This window comes from Rhinopithecus roxellana, chromosome 17 (genome assembly GCF_007565055.1).
Source record: "Rhinopithecus roxellana isolate Shanxi Qingling chromosome 17, ASM756505v1, whole genome shotgun sequence".
Classification (NCBI taxonomy): Eukaryota; Metazoa; Chordata; class Mammalia; order Primates; family Cercopithecidae; genus Rhinopithecus; species Rhinopithecus roxellana.
Window position 1 is genome coordinate 19,634,501 of NC_044565.1, and position 24,445 is coordinate 19,658,945.

The window sequence follows — 24,445 nt, forward strand, 5'->3', positions numbered from 1 at the left end:
CTTAATACTCCCACTTTTTAATTTTTATAGTAGTAGGCTTATTTAAAAATGTTTTTTGGTTTTTATTCTGAAGTGGTCAGAAGATTAAATAGAGTATTCCAAGAGAAGCACTGAGAGCAGTACCTGCTGTGTAATATGTGCTATGTAGATGTTAACTGTTCATTTTTTATTAAGTCATCAGCTTGCCAGGATAGAAAATGCATAACCTGGCCGGGCACAGTGACTCATACCTGTAATCCCAGTACTTCAGGAGGCTGAGGCAGGCAGATCACTTGAGGTCTGGAGTTCAAGACCAGCCTGGCCAACGTGGTAAAACCCCATCTCTACTAAAAATACAAAAATTAGCCAGACTTGGTGGCAGGCACCTGTAATCCCAGCTACTCAGGAGGCTGGGACAGGAGTATTGCTTGAACCCCAGGAGGCACCGTCTTCAGTGAGCTGAGATCGTGCCACTGCACTCCAGCCTGGGTGACAGAGCAAGACTCCATCTCAAAAAAAGAAAGAAAGAAAAAGCACAACCTGCAATTGTCACTTGGCTCTGCCACTTTTTCTGAGTGGCGGATAGAAGGCTATTTTGAGGAGCTTCCATTTCCAACTCTATAATGGCATTCGTAAGGCCTCTTGCCTAGAGTTGACGAAATTACGTGCATGGAAGTTCATAGCAGATACTGTTACTAAACCTTTCACCAGAGCTTGAGAATATGGAATAAGCATGGAAATAAGATCCCCTCCTGAAGATGCATGATGTATCTTTTACATTGAACACTCTGGCATGACCTGGAGTAAATGAAAAACCTGTTTATTATTATTTTTTAAGTGTTATATTTTAGGATAATTTTTCGACTTAATAGAAGAGTAGTCAACATAGTACAGAGAATTCCTTTATACTCTTTACTTAATTTGCCCTAATGTTACATAGTAGATTACCATGGTGCATTTGTCAAAACTGAGTTTAACATTGGTGCAACACTACTGGCTAAACTACAGACTTTTAAAATTTTGCTGGTTTTCCAGTAATTTCCTTTTTATGCTCCTGGATCCAACCCAGGATACCACATTGCATTTAGAAAGCCTTTTTACTTTTGTTTCAGTGGTTGGCAGTTAACACCATAAGATTGGATTTTCCTGCACTTAACCATTAAATAGCCCTCAAAACAATTTTCTTGTAATACCAGTTGGGAATTGCTTCTGTAGCCCTTAGGATGCCTTATAAAATGTTCATAGATTGAGAACAAAGATGGTCAGAATTCTAGAAGATAGTTTTCGTGGGGCAAATGTCCAGCAGGTAAGTAGCCTTTCAATGCCTTCCGCAAACCCATTCTTCTAAAGTCATCTTCCATTGCAGCCACGCGAATATGATGGTGCAACCACAAGTCTGTGCATTAGAAATGAGCAGACCGTAGTCTTCTACAGCTCCAGGCTTGGGTATTCAGTATTTAGCACACATTTATTTGTTGGGCACTCAGCGTTATGCCAAGGACCATGTTTGTGATGAGCACGATGCCAAGATACAGACCAGACTGTGTGGTCTCTGCCTCTGAAGGGGCTGCAAGCGACATAGGTCAGTAACTCTGGGGAGCAGGTGATGTGGAGGAAGGCGAGCACCCTCAGCGTGGGTCTGACCATCTTCCTGGTATCAGAGGGACTCAAAAAGTGAGGGCTGGGCTGGGTGTGGTGGCTCACACCTGTAATCCCAGCACTTCGGGAGGCCAAGGCAGGCGGATCATCTGAGGTCAGGAGTTCAAGACCAACCTGACCAACATGGTGAAACCCTGTCTGTACTTTAAAAAAAAAAAAATTAGCCGAGCATGGTGGCACACGCCTGTAATCCCAGCTACTCAGGAGGCTAAGACAGGAGAATCGCTTGAACCCGGGAGGCGGAGGTTGCAGTGAGCCGTGATTGTACCATTGCACTCTAGCCTGGGCCACAAGAGCAGAGCCCCGTCTCGAAAAAAAAAAAAAAAATGAGGGCTGTGCCTGAGTAGTCCCCAAGGACTGGTGATCCCACAAGGAGTGCTGTCAGTTTGTGAAATGCTGCACATGCTGCTCCAGCGCACTCCCTGTGCTCCCTGTGCCCCCTGAGCCCCACAAGGCACATTAACATTTAAAATAAGAATTCATATAGCCAAGACACTTCCACCCATTGTGATCCCAGGTTATTTGACCTCCTTATCCGTTTTTCCTGTGGCACCTCTGACAGCTGAAAGAAACACACATTCAAGATGCTCTGAAATCCCAGCTAGGCAGAAGTCATTGCTGCAAGCTGCAGAAATTCTTGTTAGGAGAGGATGCAGCTCGTGTGAGGAGATGGGCTTCCACAGCTCTCCTCTGACTCTAAGATCCTGTGATTGAAGAACAGCCTCTGCTTTCACGGTGACTAAACTGCAGTGGGGACATTGCTGGGACAGGAGCTCAGGAGATTTGACTGATCTTCTTCAGCATTTCTGATGTATTTAGTAGAAGAGAAAGTTCAGACATTCATTTTCAGAAATGCCCACAAAATGCAGGTTAATGGGGTCTGTTTTCTCCCACTGAACATATGTAGCTTTCTAATGCTGTGGTTGTCCCTGAATGCCGTTCTTCATGCATACCCATGCTTCCTTCAACTGCATTAACTCATTGAAATATTCTGCTTTTATTGCCATCAAAACTTCAAACATGCAGACTCTTTGACTTAGCAATTCTGCTTCGATGACTTTATCCTAAGGAATTAGAATACTCACAGTGTTGTTTGAATGGTTGAAAACTGGACATGGGCTGGGCGTGGTGGCTCACGCCTATAATCCCAGCACTTTGGGAGGCTGAGGCGGGCGGATCACGAGGTCAGGAGATCGAGACCATCCTGGCCAACATGGTGAAACTCCATCTCTACTAAAAAACACAAAAAAATTAGCCGGGCATGCTGGCGGCACCTGGAGTCCCAGCTGCTCAGGAGACTAAGGCAGGAGAATGGTGTGAACCCGGGAGGCGAGCTTACAGTGAGCGGAGATCGTGCCACTGCACTCCAGCCTGGATGGCAGAGCGAGACACCATCTCAGAAAAACAAAAAAACAAAACAAAAAAAAAAACTGGACATAACTTAAATACCTATTAATAGAGACTAGTTAAATTATGGTGCTTTTGTTAATTGTTCTCCAAGTTAGGGATTTCTCTAAAAACCTATGATGACACATCCTCTGCAGATTTTAAAGAAACTAGCTGGGGAATTGGAGGTGGAATGAAGCTAGTTTTTAAAAATGGAGGAGGCTGGGTGCGGTAACTCATGCCTGTAATCCCAGCACTTTGGGAGGCCGAGGTGGGTGGATCATGGGGTCATTAGTTCGAGACCAGCCTGGCCAACCAGGCGAAACCCTGTCTCTACTAAAAATACATAAATTAGCAGGGAGTGGTGGCGTGTGCCTGTGATCCCAGCTACTTGAGAGGCTGAGGTAGGAGAATCATATGAACCTGGGAAGGCAGAAGTTGCAGTGAGCCAAAATCCTGCCACTGCACTCCAGCCTGGGCAACAAGAGCAAGACTCCGTCTCGAAGAAAAAAAAAATGGAGGAAAAGGCAAGAGTGGTGTTTTTAAGTGTGGACTATCTTAGGCTATTTTAAACATCTATATTTGAGCCATATACTCTTAATTTAGAATTTGCTGTGAGCTAGACACCCTGTCAAGTGTTAGGAACACAGACGAGGCGTAGTTCCTGCCCTGATACGTGAATAAAAAGGGAAAATTGAGCAACGCTTAGTTTCAGTGGGTGTATCCAGAAAAGGTTTTTTGGATTTTTGTTTTGTTCTGTTTTGTTTTAAGACAGGGTCTTACTCTGTCACCCAGGCTGGAGTGCAGTGACACGATCTCGGCTCCCTACAACCTCTGCTTCTCAGGTTCAAGCGATTCTCCTGTCTCAGCCTCCCAAGTAGCTGGGATTACAGGTGTGCACCACCACACCCAACTAATTTTTGTATTTTTCGTAGAGTCAGGGTTTCCTGTGTTGGCCAGGCTGGTCTTAAACTCCTCAGGTGATATGCCTGCCTTGGCCTCCCAAAGTGCCCAGAAAGTTTTGAACCTGAAAGACACACTACTTACTTGTCTTAGTTAATCATCTAAATGCCTGGACCCTACCTCCTGAATGGCAGCCCCAAGCCTGGTTTTCAAATGTAACCTGGGTGTTACTGGTAGACAGCATCCCAGAGTGACCTTGCTTAGTGTGAGAACCCAAGCCCAATCTATTCCTCGCACACCAGTATATTTGTAAAAAGAAGTCAGTATGTATTTACCCATAAAAATACTTATTTATCCATAATTCAACTTACGTGAACCTTTCTGGTAAAAACCAGGTAGATAAAGATATTTATTATAATGTTACTTATAATAGCAAAATATGGAAATCAATCCAGATGTCCAATTATGAAAATATGGTTAAGTGAATTAGGAATCATCCTTAATGGAATATCACATAGCCATGAAAAATGGTGATCAGGTAAAAGCTACATAGCAATGTGCAGAAATGCTGACGAGATGATACTGAAAGGGCAAAGTAGTGTTCAAAATAAATCCACACTGAAGATTACAGTTGTGTAAAATACTTGTATAGACAAAAGTGCTGGAAAACAATATATAAAAGTGATAGTTGTTAATGTGTTGGGATTATGGGTAATGTTTTCTTTGCTTTTTTTGGGGGGGGTTATACAATAGCCATATGATTTTTATTACTATAGAAATGAGATTAACGGCCAGAGGGAATCCAGGCATGAGAATATGCTACCGTAGAGATTGATTTTTGTGGTCAAGTTGCAGGGTTGTTGATAAAGAATGGATACATCCCATTGCAGAAAGAGTACCTGTTCCTGATTTATTGCACTTTGATTCTCCCTCCTTGGCTCCAGGAATTGAGGAAACTCAGATGGGAAAACGAGGATACTTAACACCCACCAGTGCCCGCGAACACCTTTTTGCCCTGTGGAAGAATGAAGGTGCTGTATCAGGCTAAAGAAATAGCCTTGATCTCCTCTAGGCTTTTATTTCCTGGACTTGTTAACCCTGCCTTATTACTTCTTTTACATTGTGATGATTGTAGCTCTGTCCTGGAACTGATCCAGAGGTTTGGGGCAGTCTTCAGGGCACATTGACATTGAGATGTCATAGAGCAGGGGAGGTCATACCCAGCACCAAAAACTTGACAATTACTGCAGCTGAGCCAGGTTATCAAATGACAACTGCAGGTAGGCCTCGCTTAATATAGGTTGGCGTATTTTTAGAAGGTTCAGTGTAACTTATTTTAAATGCCCATAAGTAAAATGCTTTGTCCTTCTGTGAATCAGAGAATGAACTCTGTCTTATTTAAATTGAGACTTTACTATAAGGGAAATCCTTCTTTCCTTCTGAATGTATAACAAAACCTATGCAGTATATTCAAGCCCTTGTGAGAGTGTGTTGTGGAACGCTAACTACAACTTCTGTGTAATAAGCACTTACAAATGAACATGTTGTTAAAGAGGTGTCAGGAAAAAAAAAAGCACTGGAGTTAGTATGATTGCTTCTGCGGCAGGCCCTAGCACATTTTAATCTTTTCTCACGTCACCAGAAACCTGAAATACAGCTTTGGTCCACAGAAGATCCTTTCTTGGCAGCACCTGTTAGGGGTAGGAGGAGACTAACTTAGAAAAAAATTTTTTTTTTTTTTTTTTTTTTTTTTGAGGCGGAGTCTCGCTCTGTCGCCCAGGCTGGAGTGCAGTGGCCGGATCTCAGCTCACTGCAAGCTCCGCCTCCCGGGTTCACGCCATTCTCCTGCCTCAGCCTCCTGAGTAGCTGGGACTACAGGCGCCCGCCACCTCGCCCGGCTAGTTTTTTGTATTTTTTTAGTAGAGACGGGGTTTCACCGTGTTAGCCAGGATGGTCTTGATCTCCTGACCTCGTGATCCGCCCGTCTCGGCCTCCCAAAGTGCTGGGATTACAGGCTTGAGCCACCGCGCCTGGCCAGAAAAAAATTTTTTATTCAACATATTTTTTTATGAAAATCAAAGTAATAATTATGTGTGTGATGTGTATGTGTTTTAATAGTCCAGGAGGGTGATTAAAAACAGTAAAGTTTCTTCCCCTTCCTTGCTCATCTCAGTTCCTGGGTTAAGAGCTATTGTCCCTGTAGTACCTGTTTTTATGCTGTCATACCCCCTGCATACAAACTGTCATGTACACAGAGGCTATTTTTTGTTTTTATAAAGAAAAATAAGGCCAGGCACATTGGCTCATGCCCCTAATCACAGCAATATGGGAGGCTGAGGCAGGTGGATCAGTTGAGCCCAGAAGTTCAAGACCAGCCTGGACAACCAAGCAAAACCTCATCTCTTTAAAAAAAAAAAAAAAAAAGAAAAGTCCAAAAATTAGCTGGGCACGATAGCATGCACCTGTAGTCCCAACTACTTGGAAGGCTGAGGTGGCAGGATTGCCTAAGCCTGGGAGGTCAAGGCTGCAGTGAGTCATGATCGCACCACTGCACTGCAGCCTGGGTGACAGGAGTGAGACCTTGTCTCAAAAAAGAAAAATGTGACCTTAACTCTACATATTATCCTGTATTCTGTTTTTTCCTCACTCAGTAATATTTTTATGGTTGTCCTCCCATGCCCTCAGTGATAGATTTAAATGGTCTCCTCGGTTGCTTTCCAACGCAGGATTCTTTCTGAACTACCTTTTTTCGGGAATGGATGATGATGGTATGGAGTCCAGATTCAATCCCAGTGTGTTCTTTCTCGATTTCTTGGTGGTGCCACCCTCAAGGTAATACCCTTTAATTAACTTATTTCACCTGTAAAAATGCTTACTAAGGAACTGAACCGTGACCTCTAGGAGAGGTGAAAGGGCCGAGGGCACTGAGACAGAGCTGCAGTTCTGCTCCAGGTGCGGGTGGTGGGAGGGCTTACTTTCCTTCCTGTTTGTTGTGAATGCGATAGGAATGTTAGTTGTTTTTGTTTGCTTGTTTGTTTGTTTTGAAATGGAGTCTTGTACTGTCTCCCAGGCTAGAGTGCAGTGGCATGATCCTGGCTCACTGCAACCTCTGCCTCCCAGGCTCAAGTGATTCTTCTGCCTAAGCCTCCCGAGTAGCTGGGATTACAGGCATGCATCACCACACCCAGCTAATTTTGGTATTTTTCATAGAGATGGGGTTTCACCATGTTGGCCAGGCTGGTCTCGAACTCCTGACCTCCAGTGATCCACCCGCCGTGGCTTCCCAAAGTGCTGGGATTACAGGCTTGAGCCACCACACCCAGCCGGAATGTTGATTGGGAAGGTTGGTTGTTTTGAGCGTGGTGGGGTGTGCTCCCTACAGTAGGCATGGGTGAGAGGCTGAAGAACATGACCCTTTCCTCACACTAAACATTCGTTTATTCTGTATGTCCCCCTGCAGGTATCGCCCAGTCAGTCGCCTAGGAGACCAGATGTTTACCAATGGCCAGACGGTGAACTTGCAGGCTGTCATGAAGGATGTAGTTCTGATTCGAAAACTTCTGGCCTTGATGGCCCAAGCACAGAAGCTGCCAGAGGAAGTGGCCGCACCCCGTCCAGATGAGGTCAGGGCTGCTCTGATGCTGATGTGATGAGCACACACGCTTGGTGCTAACTCTGTGCGGTGTGGATGCAGACACCGGGTACCAGGAGATGCTTCCTGGGATGTTCTGTGCAGCTGGCGGCAGCCTTAGTGTGAGCTGTGGGCTTAGGGGGCACCTAGGAACATTAGGGGAACGCACATGGGTCTGAGCATGGAAAGGTCTGGGTTCTGTGCCGAACGACCATGCCAGGTGACCCTAGTTGAGTCACTTTCTTATACTAGTGTCTGCTATAAAATGCATGTGATTTGTGGTGAGATTTCACACTGAGGCTGTTCCGGGCTACCAGCTCTCAGAAGCTCTAGAAAGAATACCCTGCTTCCCTCAGGCTCTAAGAGTGTCCCTTCTGGGTCACAGTACTAGAGCTCATGTTGTCAACTCTATTTTGGACACGTTAATGTCTCCAGCATTGGGGTCAGGAAAGCAGTATTGCACAGTATAAATTCCTCTCAGAATACGACAGTTTCAACTAACGTTTCCTGAGCCCCTTCTGTGTGCCGGGTTAAATAGTAGGTCTTCAGTGGGTACAAAGGTGAATTGGGCACCCAGGAAGCTTGCTGAGGTCATCAAGATCCTTCCCAGCTCTAAAGTACTCTCTGGATGCAAATAGGTAGCCTTGGGTAGACAGACAGGATTCTCAGACTCCAGCCACTGGGACGGTCCCGCTGTCTGCCGGGCCCATCACAAGGTGGCGCCACTGTCTCCTGGACACTTAAGCTGCAGGTTACACTTGGGGCTTTCTTTGGTTTTGCTTGTTTCCTGGTTGGCCAGCATTGGTGTGCTTTTAAAAACTCCTTAGTGTGAGAGAAATCGGCCATCTGCATGCCTTAGTGCAGTTTCCAAGGAAAGACCATGGGATAACTGCTCCCAGTGACTAGAGTTGAGAATCTTAGTTGGATGTCCCTTAAAACTCAGGCAGCCTGGCCAGCCATGATAGCTCACACCTCTAATCCCAGCACTTTGGGAGACCAAGGCAGGAGGTTCACTTGAGCCCAGGAGGTTTAGACCAGGTGGGCAACATGGCGAAACCCCATCTCTACCAAAAATACAAAAAATAGCTGGGTGTGGTGGCCCATGCCTATGGTGACAGCTACTCAGGAGGCTGAGGTGGGAGGATTGCTGGAGCCAGGGAAGTCAAGGCTGCAGTGAGCTATGATTGCACCAGTGCACTCCAGCTTGGGTGACAGAGTTAGACCCCATCTCAAGAATTTAAAAAAAAAAAAAAAAAATTGGTCATTCCCTTTGTCGAACAAATGCTTGGTCTCTGAGGGGCAAATAGCATCCTCTGATTCCTATGCCCCAGTGTCCTCTTTCCTTGTGATTGACAGGACGTGTATTTTCTTCCCCCTTACTCTCTGTGTTCCATCCTCATGGCAGCCCTTGCCAGGCACCGTCTAGGCACTGGGGATACGCCAGTGAGACAAGTTCTCACTCATTTCATAATCACTGGTCCTGAGCCAGGTAACCATGAGCAGTGAGTTGGGCTAACAGGACTCAGTCATCATGCAGATGACCATATCTGCCACTGGGACTCCAGCCAGAAGGGGACCCTGAGTGTTTTATGTAGGATACATCTATTTTCCCTCCAACTAAAGAAGACTCCTGTGTTCCTCAGGGTTGAGGACAAGCCCACTTCATCACTACTGGGTTTTCATGACATTCTCATTTACTGAATCTTCACCCACCATCACCCTCCCACCTCAAGACACTGACAGGTTTCTTCTCTTATCTGCCCACACTGGAAGACATGGGACCATCTGTCTCCTTGTGTCATACCCAGCCAATGGGGCCAGTAAGTGGCCAGACAGTATTAATAGGTGGTGCTCTAAACCAGCTGAAGGCAGTTGCTGTCCCCTGGGTAGGGAGTGAGAGAGAGGAGGAGATGGAGCTGGGGCAAAAATATTAAAAAAGGATTGGTTAAATATTCCAATGAGACTTGGCAATCAGCCAGTAACTTGATATAGCTCAGTTGAAGACCCACATCTTAATTGATGACATAGAATATCATATGGCAAACCTAATTCCTTTTAAGAAATTGTTCCACCTGCATGTTTGTAAGTGGTTTGGATCAAGTTTTTCAAAGTTATAACTAAAACTGAAATTGCATATGAGAATCGGTTATCTGGTGGGATAACAGAACTTCCTGAGAAATGTACTGATGTGGGAGGGACTTAGTTTTCTTTAGGAATTGCATATTAAAGAATTTCAGCAAATGCCTTAAGAAAGGAGCATGCTTACTTACTTTGAGTTCATCTTACTACTAGAAAGAGACAGACTGGTAAATATGTAATAGTGCCGATATGTCTTATCGACATGTACTTACAAGATTGATTTATCAGCACGTTTGTCTCTGATCTGTCAGGTTCAGAGGAGATAAACTCCATAGTGCATAGTCATCAGAGCCAGGGTAAGAAAGAAAAATTAAATCAAGCCACGCCTTTTGGAGCTTTTTTCCATCATTTCTATTTTCTTGGTTTTATCTTCCAGGAAAAAGAGTCTTTGATTGCTATTGACCAATCCTTTTTGAGTACACTTCCAGGCCAGTCCTTCATAGACAAACTTTACAACATTTGGATTCGCCTTCAGAGCCACGTCAATATTGTGTTTGATAGTGAGATGGACAAACTAATGATGGACAAGTACCCAGGCATTAGGCAGGTGAGCAAAAACTGGATTCCCATTGCTAGCTGCTGAGGATAAATAATAAACATCTTGTATTGAAACAAGAAACTAATAAGCCTACTGGAATTCTTGTTGAATGTTATTATGACCTTTTTTCTCCATAAAGATCCTGGAGAAGAAAGAAGGCCTGTTCCGAAAACACATGATGGGAAAGCGAGTGGACTATGCTGCGCGCTCAGTCATCTGCCCAGACATGTACATCAACACCAACGAAATTGGAATTCCCATGGTGTGTGTGGGTGGCAGACAGGAATGCCACAAAGGGCTGGGGACAGGATGTGCAGCAGATTATAGTGGCTTGGGCAGAACTAGCTTCTGCCTCTTCCTGGACAGCCCATGAGGAGGTGACTGGAAGCCACATGATGGCATTGCTCTCACTCCTTGCCAGGCTTACAGACACCTTCTACCCACAAGTCAGCACTAGGGAGCTGATTGCAGAGTATTCCACATCCCTGCCCACATAGCTTCCTCCTGCGCACCTCAGCCTAGTCTTTTGACCTTCCTCACCAAATTGAATACATGACAGGGGAGAGGAAGAGGGCATGGGGTCCAGGCGTCAGAAATGTGTACCCCAGGTTACTGGGAAGAGGAAAGGGAGTGAGTCCCGGAGAGAGGCGTGTGCATGTTGCCCATGCCCTGTTTTGCTTCTCAGGGTAAGCAGCTTACTATTCACCTGTTAGTGCTCTCCCCCAACCCCCTCTGGGAGCCAGCTTCATCTTCTCACTTCCTTAGCACTTCACGCCATGGTGCTCAGCAGCAGCAGCCTCTAATGAGCTTCCTCCTTAATGGGTCTCGAGGTCAATAATGTGAAGGTGGTTTAATTTCCCTCTGTGGAGAGCCTCATTTCCTCGCACGCCACCCACTCCACCCCTCTCTGGGGACTGGTGATGAGCAGCGCTGAAGTGTTCTTTCCGATCATCCTATGTCCCCATGGCCTCATCTCTCTGTGGGACACTTGGGCTTCCTGGACAAAGGCATGGTGCATGAGGAGACAGGAGTCTGAGAAGGCCCAGTCCTGTGCCCACTGCCTCCTGGGAACCATAGTCCTTGCATCCGAAAGCTGGATCACATGGTGAGGACCAGCTTTGTGAAGTCCAGTGGTGACATTCCCAAATCTGAGGCCCCGAGGAGACATGTAGCAACTTTTGGTTGCCCTCTCTGGACAGAAGGCAGGGACCACCCTTGTTGGCCTTGACCTCATAGTGCCTACAGCGTCCCCAGCTCTGCGAGAGACCTTCCGTGCTGCCTCTTCTGTCTTCTAAGGTACTGGGTTCTCGTTCGTGGATCTGGGTTTGTTTGGTAGTGGCTTGTCCCTGGAGGAGAGACTCCGAAGTCACTTCTCTGCCCACCTGCAGACTGCCGCGACTCTCAGGGCCATGTTGGCCTGGGGTGTAGGTATTCCTCACAGTATAGCTGAGAAGAGCAGAGCAGATAGAACTGCCTCTGGCCTCTTGGATCACATGCTTCCCATAGAGTACTGTTGACAGGTACCACAGGAGCAAGGAGCTAGAGACCAGCAGTGAAGCACAGACTAGTGTGCTCCCATATAAAGCAGTATCCAGGGGTGGAGACAGACATTAAATAGATGAACAAGTATAGATATGCTCTGTTGAACGGTGATGGGTGGTAAGTGCATCAGCAATAGTAGAGCAGGCTCAGGCTGAGGAACGCAGGGGCTGGGGTAGCCCCAGGAGCCTTCTGAGAAAGTGCTGCTGCAAGGGACCTGTACAAAGCTAGACGAGTTCCTTTATGTAGGATGTCTCAGAGCCTCTGGTGTGTTTGTGTACATTTGGAAGGTACATTAGAGATTTATAATATTCAGTAGCTCAAAAACTCATTTAAACAGGGAACTTGTTTTACTTGGAGCGTCTCCCAGGCCTAACTTTAAACACAGCACACTGCGTGTTCTTAGGTGTCAGAGGAATGTGTCAGTTTCGTCTCAAGTACCACCTTGATTATAATGGCTGCTGCAGAACTGGAGCTGAGAGATTCCAATGCCATGTGTGGGCTCAGGGACAGCGCCATGATCCGTTAGCGATGTCTGCCGGGGTGGATGAGGAATGTCGTGGTATTTGAGGACAGGTATTTGCAACCTGTCTCAAGCAAGTGCCCCATGCCACCTTTGGGAACTTTGAATTTATTGACAGATAAGAAAATGAAGTTTTAGAGTGGGTTAAAAAAATTAGCCGGGCGTGGTGGCTCACACCTGTAATCCCAGCACTTTAGGAGGCCGAGGTGGGCAGAACAACTGAGGTTGGGAGTTCGCAACCAGCCTGACCAACATGGAGAAACCCCATCTGTACTAAAAATACAAAATTAGCTGGGTGTGGTGGTGCATGCCTGTAATCCCAGCTACTCAGGAGGCTGAGGCAGGAGAATTGCTTGAACCCAGGAGGCGGAGATTGTGGTGAGCCGAGGTCACGCCACTGCACTCCAGCCTGGGCAACAAGAGCAAAACTCCATCTCAAAACAAAATTTTTTTTAAAAAATTGTAATATATAAACTGCTGCGCTTAAATTATTCTCCTCAGACTAACTGCTGGAAAAGGAGGCCTAGTCTCTATACCGTTAAGGGAGTAGCAGAAGACAGGCAGGATGTTACTTCGCTCACTGGAAGGCCTTCTTGGCCAAGTCAGACAGCTCCTCCTCATCTTGGGGGAAAAGACACAGCCTATTGAGACAGATTTGGGGTCCATGAGGCCTTTTTTTCTCCCTGCCCTGATTTGCTACCTCCATTCCTCATTTCCAGGTATTTGCCACGAAACTGACCTACCCGCAGCCAGTTACCCCGTGGAATGTTCAGGAACTTAGGCAAGCGGTCATCAACGGCCCCAATGTACACCCAGGAGCCTCCATGGTCATCAATGAGGACGGCAGCCGCACAGCCCTGAGTGCTGTGGACATGACCCAGCGAGAGGCCGTGGCCAAGCAGCTCCTGACCCCAGCCACAGGGGCACCTAAGCCCCAGGGGACAAAAATTGTGAGTATGGGCAGCTTTGGTCAGGGACCTATCTGGCTCCTGTTCAGATCTTGGTAATTGGTGGCCATCAGGTTTGGCTCCAGTGCACGCTGACACAGGAGCCCATCCCTAGGAGGAAACTCCCCCACACATGGGTGGCTTTTAAGATTCACCTTGTAGTCCCTGGGCAGAAGAATGACTGCCCTTAAACAGGCCAACTCAAAGGGTAGTCCCCGGACCAGCATCAGCAGCATCCCCGGAGCTTGTGAGCAATGCAGATCCCCTCACCCCTACTGAATTTGAATCTCTGAGAATAGAGTTCGGAATCTTTCTTTATCATGCTTTCCAGAGGGTTCTTCTGCATGCTGTTGTTTGAGAGCCACTCTTAGGAAGGCAGTGCTCTGTGCCAGTGATAACCAACAAGTGGCAGGTTATAACTAATGTTTCCATTTTGGGCAATTGCTAATGCCAGCCCATAGTGCTGTGGTAGGGAATCCTGAGGCTCTATCTGGTTCCACTGGAAGGAGCACATGATCAATTAACAATGTTGCTGAATGCATACAATCAGCAGGTGACAGCTCTGTGGCTCTGTCACGTAATAGCCATTCCTGCTGGGAGGGGAATAGCAGATGACCCCTAACTAGGCAACAGTGGCAGCAGTTGTTGGAGGGAAATGGATTCGACTTGGGTGTAACCCACAAGTGACTACCGGAGTCAATGGGTGACTGCCTGGATTTTCCTCACCCACCTGCACAGCAGGCAGGCATCTCCTTGCCCTCTGCCCACCCATACCCCATGGCTGACCTACTCTTCTTTAACACTAAGTTCAGCTCTGCAAAGTTGCATCAGCTTTGGAGAAACTTTGGAGGAACCGAGAGGAAAAGGAAATGCTCCTGGCCTTGCGGCGGTGCTCATCACTGCTCACCACAGGACTTCTTGCTTCCTCTGGTTCTCATCGCCATCCTGAGGGACAGCAGTAATACACCACCTGTTTTCTCCTTTGGTGATGGGGCACATGCAAACACAGATCAAGTCACCTCTTTTGTTCTTCTCTAGTGCACAAAGTAAGGTTTGTATTCAGGTTCAGTAGAATCAGTCTGCCTTTCCTAAGTGCCTGGTGTTTGGCTAGGCACTCTGTGAGCAATGCAAAAAGAAGCAAGGTGTATTTCACTTCACTTACATTTAACTCAGGTCAGCCATGTGAAACAGACTCACAATAGGAAAGGATGAGAGAGAGACTAGGAGAAGCGGTGAGAGATGAGGCAGTACTGATGCCCCCTGCATGCTAGCACTTTGCAGTCCCTGTGGACGGATCCTCGCCACCCTGGAGTTGACAGCATGGTCGGGGAACCACTAGGAAATGAGCATATAAATGTATTGCTGTTGCGGAGGGGTGTGGAAGATACCACAGGGAACAGCAGTGACAGACAGTGACTTTAAGCATATAATGCCGAAGAAGAAACAAGTTTGAGGGGAATGTGCAGGGCAAGTGGGCAGGGGGAGTTTGGGGTCATCAGGAGGCAGCTGTGAGCCAGGTGCTGGGGCCAGCCTCAGGGCTAAAGAGGGGACTGAAGGCAGCGAACTCTTGCTGCTCCCTCAGGCCTTAGCAAGCCCTCATTCCTCTGGGGTCAGATAGTAAATATTTCTGTGGTCCTTGGCCATGCAGGCTCTGCTGTAGCTGCTTAGCTCTGCCGCCTAATGCCAAAGCAGCCACGGATAGTACACAAATAGGCATGGCTGTGTTCCAATAAAACTTTATTTACCAGGTGGCCAGCCTGAGGACTATAGTCTGCTACCCCCAAAACTGTGATTTTTTTTTTTTTTTTTCTCTTGAGACAAGGTCTCACTCTGTCTCCCAGGCTGAAGTGCAGTGACGCAATCACAGCTTGCTGCAGCCGCCACCTCCAGGGCTCAGGTGATCCTCCTGACTCAGCCTCCCGAGTAGCTGGGACCACAGGTGTGGCTAATTTGTGTATTTTCTGTAGACATGGGGTTTCACCATGTTGCCCAGGCTGGTTTCCAACTCCTGGGCTCAAGAGATCTGCCTTCCTCAGCCTCCCGAAGCTCTGGGATTACAGGCATGAGCCACTGCTCCTGGCCTGTGATTTTTGAAGACTTTGGTTAATGTGTTGCATATGGGCCAGGGCAAGGCTGAAGGCTGTGTGAGGCTGATTGGGAAGGAAACACTGAGGTCTGAGTGAGGAGGAACCACAGGCTAGGTGAGGAGGGGAAAGGCCAAAAGGACCCATTTCCCCTGTGAGGTATGAAAGCTCTGCCCCATCCCCTGGGCCTTGTAAATAAAAGAGGAAATGGCCCAAAGATCCAAGGCTCATTGCCCTGTTCAGCAGCCTGCTAGAAGCCGGTCTTTGGCTCCGAGCCTGCCTCTTAAATCTCTGACCCTGGGGGCACTGGGGCACGTTAATTTTCACTGCAGTATTTATTTAGAGACAAGAGAAAGGAAAGGCCTCGGGTTTGGGTTGGCAAGGGGAATACCCTGTGCTCCAGGGCTTCTGTTTGGATTGGCCAGTGCCTACCAGACTGGCCTGTGTACCTTCCCAGCTGTGGTAAGTTTGCTTACGCTGGAGGATGTCTCGAATTTGCAAGACTCAAATCCTAGGCCCAGCCTGGCTCTTTGGGCTTGGGCCACAGATCTAGGCAGTTCCTCCCTTGAGAGGCTAAAGAAAGAAGACCTCAGTTTGTATGACGCAGTCAGACGGCAGCCAGTGCCCTGGGCAGATGCTCATGGGAACCCTCAGAGTTTAGGTCTCCTTGGAAACATGGGACTTGGCAATGGGGAGGGGAAGGTTTGAATTCCTTGGGGAGCAAAATGATGGACTCCATGCTAGGTACTTTTAGGACTGCTTTGTAGCACATGAGTTTGCTCCCTGCTTCCCTGAGCTAGAGAGAGAGAACTTTTAACCTCACTGAACAGGAACTGGGGAGAGAGTTTTGGGGAGCATCTCTTAATTACTTCTAGCCTCTCTCTTTAGTGAACTTTCTCATGCAGTTTCATAAATGTAGGCAACATAAGAAGAAACTAGACTTCCAATAATTTGTTGTTTTCTCCTACCTGCTATCTGTTGTGATTTAGAGGAGATTTGGGGTGGCAGAGATTTCACCAAGTCTCCATAATTCCTTTGTACTACTAAGAGGATCCCCTTAAAATGCATGGGGTGGCAGTTACCTTCATGCATTTGTCTTTTAAGGTGTCACTTTATGTTCAATGTTTAGGAGGCCCATTGGTTAATATAATTAAAGATAAGGGTGGTAAGGGTCTTAATAGGTGCTACGGGAAAGTCAGCTTTGTGAGAGAGATGTCTGTCAGAAGGACATGACCAGCCAGGTATTTATAAGGGGGAGAAAGTATGAGCAGTGGCTGTCTTAGAGGGGTACAATTACTTGTGATTTTTAAATCCTTATTTTTAAAATTGTCTGTATTTTCTGTTTTCCCTCCCGCAATAAGCATAACACTTGTTCAATATTTTTTTCTTTCTTTAAAAATAAGTGAAGATCTTTTTTACAATTTACAGAAGCATCACATATTCATTATAGGAAGAACAATGCTAAGATGTAGGAAAGTAGCTCAGTGTGGTGGCTCGTGCCTGTAATTCCAGTACTTTGGGAGGCCAAGCCAGGAACATCGTTTGAGGCTAGAAGGTTGAAGCTGCAGTGAGCCATGATTATACCGCTGTACTCCAGCCTGGCAACAGAGAGAGACCCTGTCTCAGAAAAATAGTAACAGCCTAGAGAGGATCCAACCACCCCTTTCCCATATAGACACACACACACACACACACACACACACAGAAGCTGGGTTGGTTTTTAAATTGCTTTTTTTTATCACGTCACATGCCACCTGGGTTTTTTTTCCTTTGCTGTAATACATTATTGCCATCACTTCAGACCTTGTATATATTTACCTTATCCTTGTTCATCACTGCATAATATTCCATAGTGTGGATACACTATTGTCGCTTCTATGGGGCAGTCAGGTTATTTCTAGTTTTTGCCGCTGTAAATGCTGCTGCATGGACATACATACTCATCTAACCTGTGTGGGTGCTTTTTTTTTCCCTGAAGAGCCAACAGGAAATGTGTTTTAAGTGTTCTAATAGCTATTTTCAAACTCCGTTCCCAAAAGACGATGACCATGTACAGTTCTTAATTTTTGAAGTGCAATAAAGTGTCCTCTGAGGGCATTGAACTAACTAAGAACCCTGTTCTGGCTCTGCTGTATGAAGCTGGGCAAATTTTTTGTGAAATGCAGAATTTCTGTTTAGAATAATGTACTCACATGTGATCATGGGGGGATTTGAGAGTCTGCCAATGCCTTTCAAACCCAGTGGTTTTATGGTTATGTCTTCATTTTGTTATGGTTATGTCTTCAGGAGTTGTATCCATTTCTTTCTTCAGATTAGTTTTCAGAGGAATCCAGGAACCTGGGAGGGCTATGCCTCTCTGAAGAAGACAAAGACCTGTGGTCTTATTTGTTCCTTATACTTCTGAGCCTAGAGCCAAGATCAGGGTTGTAAAGGGCCAGGACCAGAAGGGCCTAGGAGGTATTTCTCAGAGATTTCTAGGGTTTTGCTCCAGATTAAAAATTCCGCTTGCATTTAGCTGACTACAACGTGAGACAGAAGCCACACCTTGGCCAAGTTGAGGTGAGCACTTGGAAAGAGCAGTGGTGATACTGATGTTTGCACTGATCACCTACCTGTCTATTCTGTTCCCAGGTGTGCCGGCATGTGAAGAATGGGGACATTCTGCTACTAAACCGACAGCCCACCCTGCACAGACCCTCCATCCAGGCCCACCACGCCCGCATCCTGCCTGAAGAGAAAGTGCTCCGACTCCACTATGCCAACTGCAAGGCCTATAATGCCGACTTTGATGGAGATGAGATGAATGCCCATTTCCCCCAGAGTGAGCTGGGCCGGGCGGAGGCCTACGTCCTGGCCTGCACTGATCAGCAGTACCTTGTTCCCAAGGTAAGTCTGACCTTGAGGCCGTTCCGTGGTCATCGTCAGCATGACTTAGCACTTTTAACTTGGGCCCTGCCAGCCCCTGGGGTCACTGGGCAGTTCCGGGACGGGCACCTGGAATGGAGGGTCCTGGTTTCTCCCAGGCGGGGCTTTTAGCCCATCTAGTTGCTTAGAGGCTGGGAAATATTTCTGTCTTGCTACGTTGTAAAATGTAAATCAGGACAGAAATTGTGATAGCCATCCCAGAAAGCCTACCTTAGTAGCTATATAATAGATCTTGTATTCAACACTTAAGTTTGGATTCTGCAACTTAGTAGCCCCTGGCTAGCGTTAGCATCCCAACACTGTAATGGTTCTCATGGTCCACAGATGACTTTGATCCTTTGTTCTGACAAACATGAGTTTTAAGAAGCAGCCTAACCCCAAGGGCCCAGAAGAAATCCCCCATCAGCCTGTGAAGGCATCTTCTCTCCTCTTTGAATCCCTTCCTTCTTTCTCCAAGTTCAGTCCTCAAGGGCAACCCCATGTGGTCACAGCTATCCAGAGGGACATGTGGGAAGGATAGAACTTCTTCCCCCATCTCCTGAGCAGCTGACTCGTGACCAGGAGTGGCAGGGGCCTGAGTTAGCATGTGCTCATGGGAGGGACAGAGCAGGGAAAGAGGCAGGCTGCAGGGAAGAAGACACAGTGTGTTCCAGTACCTGCTTCACCCTCACCACCCACCCAAAGGTCCGAGGCCTCCTAAATTATAAGCTGTTTGCACCACAGTGATTCACAGTTATACATCATTCATTTGGATTGTGGTGGAGTATGAAGAATAATCGTTTAATGTCAAACCAAGGCTCCCATTTCCCAAGTACTTTTTCAGTGCCATGCACTGTGCAGAGAGCACTTTAGAGGCTCCTCATTTCACCCTCCCCACAGTCCTTGGAGGTAGGTGCTATTCATGTCCACATTTTACACTTGAAGCATTTGTGTAACTTATCTAGGGACGCTCAGCTGAGAAGCAGGAGGAAGGACAAGGAGCTCCCAGATCTTCCTGGGGTTTGTGCTGCCGCAGGGATGGAGAGCTCTGTGCACAGGGAGTGCCAGGGGCTGCTCAGAGATGCCTGGCGTCGATCGGCATCCTCTGCTCCCTGGAGCTTCTCTATTCCCATCAGCTGTCAGCCACTAGGGAATCAAGCAGGTGGCCAGGAGCCCGGCTTCCCAGACCCTTTTCCCACCAGATGCACCACTGTGGCTTTACAAGGATCCCAGTTGTTTAAGTTGGCCTTTCCCTTCTCTGCCCACCTTTGTTGGCTGTGGATTAGCGAAGGAACTAGATGTAGGAAGAGGTGGTGAAGGGCCTACCCAGATTACTTGGAAATTAAAAAAAAAAAAATACATTTGCTAATTTGAAAAGTAGCTTTTTATGTTTTCATATAAATAATAATGTGGCTCTCGTGGTGGGGGCAGTAAAAGCTGCCATTTATTAAGTGGGCCACGGGCCTTAGACACTGCTATAAGCAGTTTGCAGACATTCCGTTCCTTATGAGGTTCGTGTGATTTTCAGACAAGGAAACACCAAGTGAGTAATATGTCAGCCAGCAATGAGGCCAAGACTCGAACCCAGCAGCTTTGGACAACATCCCCCGCGCCCCCCGTCCATGTGCTTGCCTGTGCGTATTCTTAGCATGTTCTTAGCCCCACTCGACAGGCGAGGCTGGGATTAAGGGAAGGCAGGTGACAGGAAGTGGCTCCCAGGACTGTGTGGGTCTCTGACTCTATAGCAGCCGAGTCATATTTCACCAGAGGGGATGCTACCAGGGAGCAGCAGATGGTTTTTTGCTGGCAGAGTGACCTGAGGCATTAGCTACGTGGGGAGTTGAGGTGCTGTAAAGTTCTCAGGCCAATGACCTTGAATGTGCTGTGTTTGATTTTGATTGAATAAGGTGCAAAAGCCTTACGAGACTTCATGCTTACATTGTGTCCTGCAGTGGACTGACTTATGTAAATCCACGTGGGCCTCATCACATGCTCATATGCCTATGAGTTTTAGGTTGGGCGTACACTTAAGGGAGGCAGGAGAACACAGGTAAATAAGCTTAAGGTCAATAAATTAATTTATTGAAAAAAGCTTGTGGGAGATAGCTTTGAAGATTCACTGTACTTTCATTCACTTTCTTTTGTCAGAGGTAAAGAGCTTTTGATTCTTGATAAATTTTATTTAGTCCTTGGTGTAAATGCCAAGAAGTGGAATCCTTATATTTGCTAATGGTTATAAAAATGCAACATGTCTTTATTGGCAGAGTCCTAAAAGGACAAGAGCTGATTTGGTTAAACTAGGAAACAGTATTTTGGGGTCATTTTTCTTAGTGTGTCTTTATTTCCCTTAGTTTCCATATTTATTTATTTATAATTCCATTTCTTCTGTATTACCAGCTTCTTTCCCTTAACTAACCATGATACCAAATTAAAGTACGTTTTGTCATTAGTTTTATGTACTTAGTAGAGTTTTGTGGCATCTTTTTACTTAAAGTAGGAGTTGAGTGGAACTCTATTTCTTTTCCATGAAAACAGTTAAACTTTTCATTTATGTGTTACTTTTTGGACTAATTTTTTTTTCCTTCTGTTTATTTATTGAGGGCCCATGCTTTGTGGAAAGTTTTTAAGCAAAGCTTGAGATATGTTTCCTGACTTCTACCTAGTCAGCTAGAAAATTCAAATTACAGAATACCCTATTCCCAAAGCATCCTGACCAGAGACATTAATTGTAATGTCATTTTGCTGTGCTATTAAGGAGAATAGTAAAGATGACAATTTTCTGGGATTTTGATTCAGAGATGTTCTTTCTGATTCTCAGCAGGATTTAGTAAATTTAGAATTATAAGTAGACCTTTCGTAATTTGCTTTAATCAGCATTCTGCCATGTAATTTGTGATGATTGCATTGAAAGCGATTTAGCCATCAAAGTAATTGTCTAGTCACGGAAAAATCTGGACAGAGAGAGGAAAAGGCACTGAATGGATCGCAGAACCTGTAATTATGTTCTTTAAGGAAGAAAACAAAAGGAAAAATCAGTGTCTGCCCGCCAAAGACTGTGAGATGAGTCAAATGCATAATACTGGTTTGGCTTTTTCCCCCAAGCAAAATAAGACCCTCTAGGCAACAAGAGGTAGAGTGTAATTTTTTATGTACGTTATTAAGTCAAAGCCTTCATAAGAGGGGCTGTGTGCTCCATCTGATCTTGCCTTAGGTCTGTGCCACCTTTCCAGCCCATCTGTAATCATTATCTTTGAGTTTACATAGAGCCTATCACTGTAGTGTTTAGACCATTTGACCAGGATCCTGTTTTAGCCTTTGAGTTAGTACATGTGGTTAAATTTCTGGTGCTTCTCCCAGGCTGCATTTGTGAGTTCCCTTTGCCTTAATTATAAAACATGACCATACTGTTGGCTAGTATTTACCAAATAATCAAATGATTAACAATCTTTATATCCAAGGCACAGGTTTTTCTCAAATTCCTATAAACATTGAAAAGTTTACAAAAGCTACATCTTAAAGAACGTCAGTGAGCGTAGCTATTCTTACTTTAGTGTGCGTTATGTTGCCATGAACACAGACCCGACAGATAAGGTTCAGGAGACTGGGAATCAGAATGGCTGTGAAAGTGTCAGACGAAATTAATGCACTCACCAAATCTCAGGCTTTTCATAAAAGCCCTTGTTTTTGGCATCTGGTAGATAACAGCCTTTATTAAGGGCCCACCATGAACCCTGTGCTGTGTTGTGAAGAGATAACTAATAATGGCTCTTCTCCCTTCTGCAATCATGTACGTCAGTCTGGCCCACTGACAGTTCTCTTGAGGAATCTGCCGGAACCCCTTCCTCCCAACACTGGCCAACTCATCCCTCAGGCCTCAGCTGTAAAACTGCCCTTCAGAGAGGCTATTTCTGACCATCCTCTTCACCTAAAATCTATATTATGACCTACCCTGTTATTTTCCTCTTTAGCATTTAAAACAGTTTGTGATACTGTATTTGTTTACTGTCTAATTCTTCTTCATCATAAGGGACCACGTCTGTTTGGTCCACTGGAGTACGGAAAAGCCTACCCAGGGCCTAGGCATTCAGGAGGCTCCTGATAAATATTTGTTGAGTGCATGACTGATTTACAGAAGAGCCAGGCCAGAAATGTGTGAAAAATACTAAAGCATAAAACCAAAGTATAAAAACAAGAACACAGCTGACAGCAGCCAGACCAAATTTAGGCATAAATGCCAAAAATATGCTGGAGTAACTAGAACCAGATGGGATTAAACAGAGAAGGCTTGGGGAACTGGATGAGTTTGAAACAGTTTTGATACAGGATAGTGGGCAAATGGCAAATGTAGAAGCCAGTGCTAAACCCTGGTCATGTGCTTTGTGAAGCAGTTTGCTCCCAAGCAAGAACATAGTGAGGACGTGGGCCAGACAAGACAGGGATATAAGAAGGGCTCTTGCTAGAAAGTGGCTTCTAGGCAGGTGATTAGGGATTAGAGTTTGACTTAAGATTTGTTTTCATTCTTCTTGTGTTGTCTGTTTTGGCTTATAGGATGGCCAACCATTGGCGGGACTGATCCAGGATCACATGGTTTCAGGTGCAAGCATGACTACTCGGGGTTGCTTTTTCACCCGGGAGCAGTATATGGAGCTAGTGTACCGAGGACTCACAGACAAAGTGGGGCGCGTGAAGCTCTTTCCTCCTTCCATCCTGAAGCCCTTTCCGCTGTGGACAGGAAAACAGGTAATTGGGAGAGAACAACCAATGTATGTTACAAAAGGAAATAGGCCACTCATGTAAAACGTTTTATTCTCAGAAGAGCCTAGACCAGAGACAGAGAAATGGCTAAGCCACCAATAGTCTGACTTTCTTTCCCCTTGGTTTGGAGAAAGAGTCTGAGTGGCTTCCTGAGTCTGAGTGGCTTCAAGGGAGTGTCTAGCAAGAGTAGACTGCATAGTAGCCAGGCACCGTGGCTCACGCCTGTAATCCCAACATTTTAGGAGGCCGAGGTGGGCGGATCACCTGAGGTCGGGAGTTCGAGACCAGCCTGGCTAACATGGTGAAACCCCATCTCTACTAAAAATACAAAATTAGCTGGGCGTGGAAGTGCACACCTGTAATCCCAGCTACTCTGGAGGCCGAAGCAAGAGAATCGCTTTAACCTGGGAGGTGAAGGTTGCAGTGAGCCAAGATCACGCCGCTGCACTCCTGCCTGGGCAACAGAGTGAGACTCCGTCTCCAAAAAAAAAAAAACTAGACTGCATAGTTTCTGTCCTTCGCTTCTAACTTAAATTTGGCGTCCTCATAAGACAAATATGGTGGTAATAGGCAGTGGTGCTGGTGGAATAATAGTCATATTTTTTGGGAAGTTCCATGTGTTTGCTGAGTGCTGTAGGCACATTATCTGATTTAATCCTCACAACTAATCTGCAATGCAGAGACCATTATTATCCCCTTTAGGAGATGATAAATTACGTGCCCAAGACTACAGGAGGCAGATCAAACCCAGGACTTTTCAACCCTCGAAACATCATACCATACTTCTTCTCAAAGTAACAAAATTACATGATATGTGGTGACCAAATGATGAAAAACAGTAAAATATGTTCTTCTACTATTGCCTGAGTCTCCAAGATCAGCCGTAAGGATCAACTTCTAGTTGGCTATGTGATCTTAGCCCTGCGGGTCTCAGTTCCTCATCATTTCCTGGGACAGTAGAAGTTAACTTTCTAAGCTAAGTTCTGATTCTAAACATGGTTTTTCTCTTTGAAACCAGACTGAGCCACAAACAAATTCTTGTGTAGTGTAGTCACTCTTGCCCTTTTTACCTATTTGCAAAAAAAATAGCCTGTACCAACCTTTAGAGACACACTAAAAAATCTCACCTATGACAGAAGCAAAACCTGGACCTATTTCCTAATTTTATTTGGTACAAAGGATTTTAAAAGGATTCAAGGTGTGGCCCCTGGGCATAATGAAATTACATTGGAAATCAGCAAACAAGATGTTTGGAAAAGCCCTCAATATTTGTACTTCTAAATAATGTACTTCTTAAATAGCTCATGGGTCAAAATAATCTAAAGGAAAATTAGAAATCATTCAGAAGTAGATGAAATGAAAGCACAACTTATAATTTGTGGGATGCCACTTAAGCAGAACTTAAGGGGGAAATTTATACATAAAATGCCTAGGCTGAAAAGAAGAAAAAGGGTCCCA

At 45.8% G+C, this 24,445-nt stretch overlaps 1 protein-coding gene across 2 annotated transcripts in view; it reads left to right on the top strand.

Annotated features, from left to right (window-relative positions):
• Positions 1-24,445, top strand: part of POLR1A (RNA polymerase I subunit A) — a 78,606-nt gene that overhangs the window by 13,908 nt on the left and 40,253 nt on the right. For both annotated transcript variants that reach the window (XM_010381996.2, XM_030921389.1), the window contains 8 exons: positions 4,872-4,958; positions 6,654-6,759; positions 7,388-7,550; positions 10,074-10,244; positions 10,375-10,497; positions 13,017-13,247; positions 17,960-18,214; positions 22,781-22,972. In XM_010381996.2, the coding sequence (XP_010380298.1) occupies positions 4,872-4,958; positions 6,654-6,759; positions 7,388-7,550; positions 10,074-10,244; positions 10,375-10,497; positions 13,017-13,247; positions 17,960-18,214; positions 22,781-22,972 (1,328 nt within the window). The remainder of the gene's footprint in view (positions 1-4,871; positions 4,959-6,653; positions 6,760-7,387; positions 7,551-10,073; positions 10,245-10,374; positions 10,498-13,016; positions 13,248-17,959; positions 18,215-22,780; positions 22,973-24,445) is intronic.